The sequence below is a fragment of the Cervus elaphus genome, chromosome 11 (genome assembly GCF_910594005.1).
Source record: "Cervus elaphus chromosome 11, mCerEla1.1, whole genome shotgun sequence".
NCBI lineage: Eukaryota > Metazoa > Chordata > Mammalia > Artiodactyla > Cervidae > Cervus > Cervus elaphus.
In genome coordinates, this window is record NC_057825.1 from 60634243 (window position 1) to 60647315 (window position 13073).

Here is a 13073-nt window from a genome sequence, read left to right on the forward strand (position 1 = left end):
TTAGATGGTCTATTGTATCATAGATCTTAGATGTATCTCAGTTGTAATCTTTTGACCCAAGCACTTGTGGATTGTTGGCTTGCCTTATGCTGTTTTAGGGCAATGCTTTCTGCTTTTCTGGCCTGAGTTTCAAGTTAGGCAAAACAGAAATGAGTGCTTTGCTTCAGTTTTCAAGAAACCCCCTGAGAGGCTAGAGTATAGACATAAATAGTAATTTGTGAATGAGGTCTGCTCTGCACCATTCAGTCCATCCTAAATAAAATCAATCTTGAATATTCATTGGAAGGACTGATGCTGAAGCTGAAACTCCAATACTTTGGCCACCTGATGCGAAGAACTGACTCATTTGAAAAGACCCTGATGCTGGGAAAGATTGAAGGCAGGAGCAGAAGGGGACGACAGAGGATGAGATGGTTGGATGGCATCACTGACTCAGTGGACATGAGTTTGAGTAAACTCTCGGAGTTGGTGATGGACAGGGAGGCCTGGCGTGCTGCAGTCCATGGGGTCGCGGGGAGTCGGACACAACTTAGTGACTGAACTGAGCTGAACTGAACTAACTGCACCATCCAGAGACAGGGAGTGAAGTTTCACACTGAGAACAAAGCTGCTTTTTTTTTTTCAAGACAGCTGCCATATCAAGGAGGGGTGAGGGAAGGGCAAATAAAAATGCCACAAAAGGTCCGGCGGAGGCCAGCGCCGCGCTTGGCCAGTGCTGGTAAAATTTTCCCGCGCCCTGGCTTAGGTAGTGTAGAAGAGGAGAGCGTTCAGGTTTCTGCCGATCCTATTGACCGAGGTCGTTCTCCTCACCTCATCCTCATAACTACCTCCCTTACCACACATCGGGAGGGTGGAAAGGGACGTATGTGGCGGTCCTGGACTTCCCCCGCTTCCGCATTTGATATAGGGAAGCCCAGGCTGTGGGGCGGGCTGTCCTGTCCGGACGGTGGTGGCCCGAGAGGGTCATTTTTAGCGAGGGAAAAGGCATTCCAGGTTTGCTCTTGTAACTACAAGTTTACAGAGCTCTAATACAGAGGTCCGACAAGATCAAAGCTGCAGGAGAATGAACAGTGAAGTACAGAGAGTTGGGAGGATCTTGGATTTGACTGATGATGCTTGGCGAGAAGACAAGCTGCCTCATGAGGATGTTGCAATACCACTGAATGAGCTTCCTGAACCTGAACAGGACAAAGGAGGCACCACGGAATCTGTTAAAGAACAAGAGATGAAGTGGACTGACTTGGCCTTCCAGTACCTCCATGAGAATGTTCCCCCCATAGGAAACTGACACCTGGCTCCTTGTTCATCTACAGATTTTTTTTTTTAAATACAGATATAAAACATTTTCTTTCTGTCTCCTAACTTAAATCTTTTAGTGATAGATCAACACTCAAAAATGTACAACTAATTTTGTGGCAGCAAAATGCAATGTGAAAATGCTCAACCAGGTTAAGAAGCTGATTGCAGTTTCTTAGGGATGCAGAACATCTGGCCCTTTGAACCTAAAGTTCTTCATTAACTAGCTTGTGTTTGAACATGATTCATTAAACATTTGCCTTAAAAAAGCCACAAAGCTTTACAACCAATTGTTTTTGTTAAAATTTTTTCTAGGATTTTTTGAGATATAATTGAGTACTATGTAAGTTATAGCTTAATAGTTTTATTTCATATGTTGAAATGATTATCAGCATTTTTAGGTAATATCAATAATCTCATATTTGTACAAAAAAAATAATTCTTTCCTTGTGATGAGAAATTAGAAACTATTCTCTTAACAACTTTAAAGTATACTATACAGCAGTGTTAACTATAGTCATCAAAGTGTATATTACCTCTCTAATACTTATTTATCTTATAACTGGAAGGCTGTACCTTTTGAACAACTTCATCCAATTCCTCCACCTCCTGCTCCCTGCCTGAACCACCAAGAATCTGATGTTTTTGGGTGTTTGTTTCAGTTTTACATATAAGTAAGTTCATACAGTATTTATCTTTCTCTGACTCATATCACTTAGCAAAATGCCCCACAAAGTCCATCCATGTTGTAAATGGCAGGATTTCCTTATTTCTTTATGGCAGAATAATATTCTATTGTATGTATATTACAAACCACAACTTCTTAATTTATTTATCTGGTGAGAGATACTTAGGTTGTTACCATGCTTTGGCTATTATAAATAATGCTACTATAAACTTGAGGGTGTAGATAATTCTTTGGCATAGTGTTTTTATTTCTTTGGATATACCCAGGAGTAGAAGTGCTGGATCATATGGCAGTTATATTTTTAATTCTTTGAGAAATCACCATACTATTTTCATAGTTGCTATACTAATTTACATTTCCATGAATATTGTACAAGTGTTCCCTTTTCTCCACATCCTCAAGGTTTGTTCCCACATGTATTTTTGGTGGTAGTCATTATAATAAGTGTGAAGTACTATCTCATTCAGGTTTTGATACACAAAACTATACAAAAAAGGTGATGGAACTCCAGCTGCACTATTAAAATCCTAAAAGATGATGCTGTTAAAGTGCTGCATTAAATATGCTAGCAGATTTGGAAAACTCAGTAGTGGTGATAGGACTCGAAAAAGTCAGTTTTTATTTCAGTCCCAAAGAACGGCAATGCCAAAGAACGTTCAACTGTGTATATGCTCGGTTATTCAGTCATGTCTGAATCTTTGTGACCCCATGGACTGTAGCCAGCCAGGCTCCTTTGTCTGTGGGATTTTCCAGGCAAGAATATTGGACTTGGTTGCCATTTTCTACTCCAGGGGATCTTTCTGACTCAGGAATTAAACCCACATCTCTTGCGTCCCCAGCTTGGCAAGCAGATGCTTTACAACTGGCACAACCTAGGAAGCCTGAGAAAGCTCAAAGATCAAACTACCATACAGTTGCACTCATTTCACTTGCTAGCATGGTGATGCTCAAAAACACCTATATGGCTTTGACTATACGGACTTTGTCGACAAAGTGATATCTCTGCTTTTAAAAACTCTATCTAGGTTTGTCATAGCTTTTCTTCCAAGGAGCAAGCAACTTAATTTCAAGATTGCAGTAACTGTTGAGAGTGATTCTGGAGCCCAAGAAAATAAAATCTGCCACAGTTTCCACGTTTTCCCCACCTATTTGCCATGATCTTAGTTTTTTGAATGTTGAGTTTAAGCCAACATTTTCACTCTCCTCTTTCACTCTCATCAAGGGGCTCTTTAGCTCCTCTTTACTTTGTGCCATTAGAGTGGTATCATCTGCATCTGAGATTGTTAATGTTTCCTCCAGTAATCTTGACTCCAGCTTTTGATTCATCCAGCCCAGCATTTCGCATGATGTATTCTGCATATAAGTTAAATAAGCAGGGTGACAGTATACAACCTTGATGTACTCCTTTCCCAATTTTGAACCAGTTCATTGTTCCATGTCTGGTTCTAACTTGCTATTTGACCTCCATACAGATTCCTCAGGAGGCACGTACAGTGGTCTGGTGTTTCCATCTCTTTAAGAATTTCCCACCATTTGTTGTGATCCATACACAGTCTAAGGCTTTAGCATAGTCAATGAAGAAGTAGATGTTTTTCTGGAATTCTCTTACTTTTTCTATGATCCAACTGATGTTGATAATTTGATCTCTGGTTCCTCTGTCTTTTCTAAATCCAGCTTGAATATCTGGAAGTTCTTGGTTCACATACTGTTGAAGCCTCGCTTGGAGGATTTTGAGCATTACTTTGCTAGCATGTGCAATGAGGGTAATTGTGTAGTAGTTTGAACATTCTTTGCTACTGGCTTTCTTTGGGATTGGAATGAAAGCTGACCTTTTCCAGTCCTGTGGCCACTGCTGAGTTTTTAAAATTTGCTGGCATATTCAGTGCAGCACTTTCACAGCATCATCTTTTAGGATTGAAATAGCTCAACTGGAATTCCATCACCTCCACTAGCTTTGTTCATAGTGATGCTCCCTAAGGCCCACTTGACTTCTCTCTCCAAGATGTCTGGCTCTAGGTGAGTGATCACACCAATGTGGTTATCTGGGTCATTAAGATCTCTTTTGTATAGTTCTTCTGTGTTATTCTTGCCACCTCTTAATATCTTCTGTTTCTGTTAGGTACATACCATTTCTGTCCTTTATTGTGTTCATCTTTGCATGAAATATTCCCTTGGTATCTATAATTTTCTTGAAGAGATCTCTAGTCTTTCCCATTCTATTTTTTCCCCCTGTATTTCTTTGCATTGTTCACTTAGGAAGGGTTTCTTATCTCTCCTTACTATTCTTTCAAACTCTGTATTGAGATGGGTATATCTTTCCTTTTCTCCTTTGCTTTTTGCTTCTCTTCTTTTCTCAGCTATTTGTAAGGCCTCCTCAGACAACCATTTTGCCTTTTTGCATTTCTTTTTCTTGGGGATGGTTTTGATCACTGCCTCTTGTACAACGTTACAAACTTCTGTCCATAGATCTTCAGGCACTCTCTCTATCATATCTAATCCTTTGAATCCATTTGTCCCTTCTACTGTATAATTGTAAGGGATTTGATTTAGGTCATACCTGAATGGCCTAGTGACTTTCCCTACTTTCTTCCTTTTAAGTCAATTTGGCAATAAGGAGTTCATGATCTGACCCACAGTCAGCTCCCAGTCTTGTTTTTGTTGACTGTATAGAGCTTCTCCATCTTTGGTTGCAAAGAATATAATCAATCTGATTTCAATATTGACGATTTGGTGATGTCCATGTGTAGAGTCATCTCTTGTGTTGTTGGAAGAAGGTGTTTGCTATGACCAGTGCGTTCACTTAGCAAAATTCTGTTAGCCTTTACCCTGCTTCATTTTGTACTCCAAGGCCAAACTTGCCAGGTATCTCTTTTTTTAAATTAATTTATTTTAATTGGAGGCTAATTACTTTACAATAGTGTAGTGGTTTTTGCCATACATTGACATGAATCAGCCATGGGTGTACCTGTGTTCCCCATCCTGAACCCCTGCCAGATATCTCTTGACTTCCTACTTATTCCAGGTATCTCTTGAATTCCTACTTTTGCATTCCAGTCCCCTATAATGAAAAGGACATCTTTTTTTGGTGTTAGTTCTAGAAGGTCTTGTAGGTCTTCATAGAACCACTCAACTTCAGCTTCTTCAGCATTAGTGGTTGGGCATAGACTTGGATTACTGTGATATTGAATGGTTTGCCTTGGGAATCAATAGAGATCATCCTGTCATTTTTGAGATTGCACCCAAGAACTGCATTTCAGACTCTATTATTGACTGTGATAGCTACTCCATTTCTTCCAAGGGATTCTTGTCCCCAGTAGTAGATATAATAATCATCTGAATTAAATTCACCCATTCCAGTCCTTAGTTCACTGATTCCTAAAATGTCAATGTTCATTCTTGCTGTCTCTTATTTGACTACTTCCAATTTACTTTGATTCATGGACCTAACATTCCAGGTTCCTATGCAATATTGTTCTCATGGTGTCAGACTTGACTTCCACCACCTGACACATCCACAACTGGGCTTTGTTTTTGCTTTGATTCAGCCTCTTTATTCCTTCTGGGCTATTTCTCCACTCTTCCCTAGTAACATGTTTGTACATCTACTGACCCGGGGTGTTCATCATAAGCATAGCACTGCATAGCACTGCATTAATATATATATAATATATATATTAATATATAAGATTAACCTGTTATCAGACACGTGGTTTGCTGATATTTTTCCCATTGTATAGGCTGTTTTTTCATTTTGTTGATTGTTTCTTTTGTTCTGTATACATTTTTAAGTTTGATGTTGTCTCAGTTGTTTATTTTGCATTTTCTTGCTTGAGTTTTAGAAGTCATATTCAAAAAATCATTTCCAAAACACATGTAAAGAAGCATTTTTCCTATATTTTCCTTTAGGAGTTTTAAGGTTTCCAGTCTTACATTTAAGTCTTCATTCCACTCTAAATTAATTTTTGTGAGTGGTGAAATACAGGGGTCTAGTTTTATTCTTTTATATGTTCAGTTCAGTTCAGTTGCTCAGTCATGTCTGACTCTTTGCGACTCCATGAACTGCAGCACGCCAGGCCTCCCTGTCCATCACCAACTCCCGGAGTTTACCCAAACCCATGTCCATTGAGTTAATGATACCATCCAACCATCTCATCTTCTGTCATCCCCTTCTCCTCCTGCCCTCAATCTTTCCCAGCATCAGGGTCTTTTCAAACGAGTCAGCTCTTCGTATCAGGTGGCCAAAGTATTGGAATTTCAGCTTTAATATGTAAATATCCAATTTTCCAAGCACCATTTATTGACAATACTATGCTTTCTGCATTGATTATTTTTGGTTGCCTTGTCAAATATTAGTTGCTGTATAAACATGGGTTTATTTATGGGTTTTCAATTCTGTTCCATTGCCTGTGCATCCATTTCTATGCAAGGACTATACTGTTTTGATTACAGTAGCATTTTAATATAACCTTAAATCAGGCAGTGTGATGCCTCTGACTTCTTCTTTTTCAGGATTGCTTTGTCTATTCAATGTCTTTCATAGTTCCCTATATGTTTTAGGATTTTGTTTTCCTCTGGTTAAAAAAAAATGCCATTGGAAGCTTAATAGGGATTGCATGAATTCATAGATGGCTTTGGGTATTATGGACCTTTTAACAGTACTCATTCTTCCATTCCATGAACATGGGATACCTTTTCATTTATTCATGTCTTCTCCAGTTTCTTTCATCAGCACCTTAAGTGAGAGATCTTTTACCTACTTAAGTTTATTCTTAACTTTTTCTAATTCTTTTTGATGCTATAGTAAATGAAATTGTTTATTTCATTTTCAGATAATAGTTGTTAGTGTATAGAAACTCCACAGATTTTCATATGTTGATTTTGTATCCTACAACTTCACTAAATCTATTGATTAGATCTAATAAGGTTTTTTTTGGGGGGGGGAGTTTTAGGATTAGAAAATCATGTCATCTGCAAATAGTCAATTTTACTTCTTTTGTTCCAATTCTGATGCCTTTTATTTCTTTTTCTTGTCTGATTTCTCTGGCTAGAATTCCAATACTTTATTGAGTAGGAATGATGAGAGTTGGCAACCTTGCCTTGTTCCTAGCCTTAGAGGAAAAACTTTCAATTTTTCACCATTGAGTATGATGTTAACTGTGATCTTGTCCTATGTGGCCTACATTATGTTGAGATTTGGTTCTTCTGTACTTAATTTTTGAAGAGGTTTTTATTAAAAAATATTTATTTGGCTGTGTAGGGTCTTTTTAAAATATTTTATTTATTTATTTGGGTGCATCAGGTCTTAACTGTGGCATGCAAGATGGTTGCAGTGCACAGCCTCTCTAGTTGTGGCACATGGACTCAATAGTTATGGCATACAAGCTTAGTTGCTCTGCAGCATGTAGGATCTTAGTTCCCTGATCGGGCTTGAACATGCAGCCTCTGAATTGAAAGGCAGATTCTTAACTCCTGGACCACCAGGGAAGTCCCTATGTAGGGTCTTGGTTGCAGCATGCAAAATCTTTGCATCATGTGATTTCTTTCATTGCAGCACATGGACTCTATTTGTGCTGCATGGGCTTGGTAGTTCTGGCCCATGGGCTGCAGATTGTGGAGGCTCAGTAGCTGCAGCATGCAGGCTTAGTTGCTCCTTGGTATGTGGGATGTTAGTTCCCTGACCAGAGGTCAAACTCATGCCTCCCTGCATTGCAAGGTGGATTCTTAACCACTGAACCACCAGGGAAATCCCTCTAAGAGTTTTTATCATCAACAAATGTTGACTTTTGTCAAATGCTTTTTCTGTATCTCTTTCTATGATTAGTTTTCTTTAGTTGTATTAGTGTGATATATCATGTGTATTCTTCTGTGGATGTTGACCCATCCTTGCAGGGTAAATTCCACTTAGTCATGGTCAATGATCCTTATAATGTGCTACTGAATTCAGTTTGCTAGTATTTTATTAAGAATTTTTGCATCCATATTCATCAGGGATATTGGCCTGTAGATTACTTGCAGTGTCCTTTCCTAGCTTTCGTATCAGGGTTATGCTGGCCTCATAAAGTTAGTTGGAGAATATTGCCTCCTCTTCAATTTTTGGGAAGAATTTGAGATGTATTAGTATTAATTCTTCCTGGTGTGGCTCAGCAGTAAAGAATCCTGCAATGCAGGAGATGCAGGTTTGATCCCTGGGTTGGGAGGATCCCCTGGAGAAGGAAATGGCAACCCACTCCAGCATTCTTGTCTGGAAAATTTCATGGACAGAGATGTCTGGCAGGCTACAGTCCATGGGTTCCCAAAGAGTTGGACACGACTGAGCAACTGAACACACACTTCTTTAAATCCCTGGGAAAATTCATGAGAGAAGCCATCAGGTCTTGGAGTTTTCTTCTTTGGGAGATTTTTGATTATTAATTCAATCTATTAGTGATTGGTCTGTTCAGATTTTCTATTCCAGATTCAGTCTTATATTTCATCTTTCTAAGACTTTTTCCATATCAAGGTTTTCCAATTTGTAGGCATATAATTGTTCATAGTAGTTTATAATCTTTTATATTTCAGTTGTGCCAGTTTTGAATGTCTCCTCTTTCATTTATAATTTTGTTGTCTGAGTCTTCTCTTTTATCATTGGTTGGATAATTAAAGTTTTGACAATTTTGTTTATATTTTCAAAGAACCAATTCTTTTGTTAATACTTTCTATTGTTTTTCTCTTCTCTATTTCATTTATTTCTGCTCTTATCTTCATTATTTTCTTCCTTCCCAGGTAACTTCATGGCCTATTGTTTGGGGACCTGAATCAAATAAGACTGTACACTGAATTCCCTGGCCAGGTAGGGCCACCCCTTTTGTTCTACAGACAGGGAAGCCACAGGCTGGCTCTGTGTTCAAGTGCCACTTTAAGCAGAGCTGTTGGATAAAATATGCAACTTCCTATCAAAGTGCCCTGATAAGTTTCCTGGTAGGGTGGGCAAGACTATAAAATTTTCCTGTCAAGCTGAGTAGAATAATCAGATCCAAGGTTGGCAAGGGTCTTTGCAAACTTGACTCAGGCCAACCCATGCACCAAGTTTCCTGGCTAAATGGGGCCACTGGACTTGCAGATGATCACCTGTGTTTGCCAGTCTATTGGTGTTGCTGGGTTAGTTTTCTACGTGTTCCAGCAAGGATTTCTGGTTTGGAAGGGCTGAAGTGAGAGAGACTATGAATTAGCTCCTTTGTGTGGGCAGAGAGAGGGAACCAGTTCAGTCTGGAAAAGCTCTGTTTGAGGTCTTGACTCAAGCTAACCCTCACCCCAAATTCCCTGGCTGAGTGGTGTGCTCTGTGGAGGATCAGCTCTGCCTACTGTACTCTGTTGTTCAGTGTCATTGGGTTACACAGCTTATCAGGTTTTCCAACCATGCTTTCCCTGTGAGGTGAGGCCAGAGTAGAATCCCAAGATGCAGCCAATAATCCTGGGGGAGCTGGATGTTTACCCTGGGCTCTTTTTTTCCCACTGGAGGAAATGGAGGGGCAGTGGAACCCTCTTGGTGTATTGCTGCCCTTGCCTGGGGGATAGGCAACGTGCTAAGCACGTAGCTGCTCCCCTTACTCTGCTTATGCAGTGTCTCAGTCTCTGTGGCGCAGGGGAGTGCTTCAGCCTCACCTCTGTGTTCTAGGATTTTCTCAACAGTGTCTTGCTTGTGAATAGTTGTTGGTTCAACTTGTGAAGGGGAATGAAGCTAGGAACAACGCCTGACATGATCTATGTTGCTGTCTTGGTGACTTCCTACCATTTAAAATTTGTTTTGCCTCAGTGTTTGGTTGGCTGCTATTAACTTTTTGACCTTTCCAGAGTTCTGGAAAAGTTGGTTGTGAATGTTGGGGTTTTTTCAGTGTTTCTCTGGAACATCAAGATCTTGGAGGTATCTAGTAACCATTTTTCTCAAGTGTGTTGTTTTTAAACCTCCCTTTAGCATTGTGGTGGGACAGTTATTAGCTGAGAAGAAACAACTCCCTGAGTCTTTTGTATAACTCAGCGTTTAAAAAGTAGTGTTTTCCTTTGTTTTCAAGAACAGGCTAGTCTATGTCCTATTAGAAGTCCTCCTGTTTCAGACACTGCAAGGCACTTCATGTCTCTTAATATTCACAAAAACCTGGTGAGATCAGTGTCTTTATTTTTACAAATGAAGTAGCTACGGAGAGGAAAGTAGCTTATCTAAAGTGGAGATAGGTGATCAGGCTAATGTTAAAACACAGAAATGTCTGAATTTTCAGAACTGTTTTAAAAAAAATACCTCCAAACTATCTCGGATTATGATAGGGAAGGTGAGGGATGGAGATTTGCTGTTTAAAAAGTTCTCATTGTAAGAAAAAAAAAAAGTTCTCATTGTGACTGTAATGTATAGTTTAGGAACCATTGCACTTAACATCTTGGTCTTACAGGAACAGCAGAATGGAGGTGAAATTCAAGGCAGGTCACTTTGTTCTAAATTAGGCCACTAACCAAAATGTCTACATACTGTGAAGGGAGTAAGTAGAGTGACTAACTTGTCTTGGTTTGCTAGGGATTCCCCAATTTTAGTATTGAAAGTCCTGCATGTTGGGAAATGTTAGTCCCAGAGAACCAAGATGGCTAGTCATCCCTACCAGTCATATATTTACAAAATTTAATTATCTGCAATAGCCCTTATTTTTTTTTTTTTTTTGGTTGTGTTGTGCAGCCTAAGGATCTTAGTTCCCCAAAGAGGGATCGAACTCATGCATGTCTTGAGTTCATGGCATTTTTTTTTTTTTTTTAATTTTGGCCACACCATCTTCATTACTGAATGGGCTTTTCTCTAGTTGCAGCAAGCAGTGGCTACTCACTAGTTGTGCGGCGCTCAGGCTTCTCATTGTGATGGCGTCTCTGCTGTAGAGCATGGGATCTAGGGCATGTGGGCTCAGAAATTGCAGCTTGCAGGCTCTAGAGCACAGACTCAATAGTTGTGGCGCATGAGCTTAGTGGCTCTATGGCATATGGGATCTTCCCAGATCATGGATCGAACTTGTGTCTTCTGCACTGGCAGGCAGATTCTTTACCACCAAGCCACCAGGGAAGCCTGGGAGTGTGGAGTCTTAACCACTGGACCACCAGGAAGTCCCTGCAATAGCCTTTTTATAATTTAAAAGTCCTAGTGCTCCTGAAGACTAGAGCACAATAGGGAGGTGGTATTTCTATGTATTCCAGTATAGCTTTGCTATAAGAAGTCCAAATATATCCAGAAACATTCTTTGCTTTTCAATGAATAGGCTATCAGTAGTTCTCACATTATTACTTCACAGAGCCTTTAGTTCTGGATAAATTTTAAAAGGGTGCTCTATCCTTTATTTATCTCCATACCTCCTGTCAAATGATGGGTGCCACTTTTTAACCATTGAGGTCCTAATAACAAAATTTAAAAAAAACGTGTAAATTACTTTTATTGCATCCTTAAATAATTACTAATTGAGGTTGTATTCATCTGCTGGCCTCTATGTAACTTACCAAATCTTGGAATCAGATTGAACACTATCAACTCATATCCATACAGAATTTCATATGGTATTTGCTTTTTATCACAGCAACCTTTGAAAACCCAGCTTCAAAAATACATATCTTCTAAAGTTATGTCAGATAATCTAATGTTGAAACTGAACAACCCTGGGGTATTAGTGCCAGTGGTTCTGACAAGGTGTCAAGTACTGCTATTTTCCTTGAAAACTTAAAGTGTCCCACAATGCACCTGCGTTCACGGTGCTGCCACAGGGCATCTATGATCAGTTTGGGAACTGTGGTTCCATAGACATTTAATTCTGTCATGTAACCACTGCATGAAAATATTCAAATGAATAGACAACCTTAATGTTCTTTTGACATTTTGTAAGAAGCCTGTAAAATCTCTCTGGAATAATTCCGTGAAACTTATTCAAGTTTAAAGGTATCATCAACATAAATGTTTTGTTCATGACTGTCTTAAAGAATCTGCCTGTGACATTTCTGGTTAGCAGGTCATACTGAAATATCCGGGGCAGTGATCCTAAAGCACTATCTTTAAAAAATAATTAATTTTAATTGGAGGATAATTACTTTACCATATTGTGGTGGTTTTTTCCCATACATCAACATGAATCAGCCATAAGTGCACGTGTGCCCTATCCTGAAACCCCTTCCCCACCCCATCCCTCTGGGTTGTCCCAGAGCACTGGCAGTGAGTGCCCTGCTTCATGCATAGAGCTTGCCCTGGTCATCTATTTTACAGATGGTAATATACATGTTTCAATTAAAGTACTAGTCTTGCTGGAAACTTGTTAGGGTCAGGTTTGGGCAGAAAAGAGTAAGAAACCACTGGTCTGGTGGACTGTGTTGTTAAAAATATCTCTGAATTATCACCATCAGTTTTCTTCCATTAACATCCACTGATGACTTCTGAAAACTGTCATAGGAAGGGCAATTAATATGGTCTTCAGTGGTGCTCAGTCCATTCATAACACTACCAGAGATAGTTCATTATTCTAGATAGTTGTCTGACTTACAAGGTATTTTTTAAAAATTGATGCATAATTAATGTACAATAAAATACACAGATCTTTGGCTTTCTCTTTGAATGTATTCCTACCTAACTTCTTTCATTTAATGACGTTTTCAGGTATACTTATTGTTTACAATAGTTTATTTCTAATGTTGAGTAGTTTTCCATTGTATGAATCTAAAACTCTATCCATTTTGGTTACAGTTTGGGGCTATAATTAATAAGGCTCCTATTAACACTCTTATATAAGCTTTTCTTATGAACATATTTTTATTTTCTTAGGTAAATACATCTAAGAGTGACACTGTTGAGTTGTATGGTTAGTAAATGTTTAATAAATTGAGGAACAGTTTTCCAACGCAGTTTTTCCATTTTACACTTCCATCTGTGACGTAGGAGTGTTCCAATGGCTTCACATTCTTGGCAGCATTTGTTGATATTAGTCTTTTTCAGTCATTCTAGTGAATGTGAACTGTTGTATCATTGTAGTTTTAATTTGTATTTCCCAGCAGACCTAAGATGTAGAATACTTAAAAAAAAAAACATTTATTTATTTTTAAATGA

At 39.0% G+C, this 13073-nt stretch overlaps 2 protein-coding genes across 6 annotated transcripts in view; one reads left to right on the forward strand and one right to left on the reverse strand.

The window, feature by feature from the left end:
• Positions 1 to 446: 446 nt before the first annotated feature.
• On the forward strand, positions 447 to 1567 carry LOC122703576 (anaphase-promoting complex subunit 13-like). The gene has a single exon (XM_043917919.1). It carries the CDS (start codon positions 1064 to 1066, stop codon positions 1286 to 1288), a length of 225 nt encoding a protein of 74 aa, XP_043773854.1. The 5' UTR covers positions 447 to 1063; the 3' UTR covers positions 1289 to 1567.
• Positions 1568 to 12256: 10689 nt separating this feature from the next.
• Positions 12257 to 13073, reverse strand: part of GCFC2 (GC-rich sequence DNA-binding factor 2) — an 84252-nt gene continuing 83435 nt past the window's right edge. For 2 of the 5 annotated variants that reach the window (XR_006343526.1, XR_006343525.1), the window contains exon 18: positions 12258 to 13038. The gene's annotated coding sequence lies outside the window, so the exon portion shown is untranslated. Of the gene's footprint in view, positions 13039 to 13073 lie in introns of all 5 variants that reach the window. The other 3 variants (XR_006343528.1, XR_006343529.1, XR_006343527.1) reach the window with 2 other exon arrangements.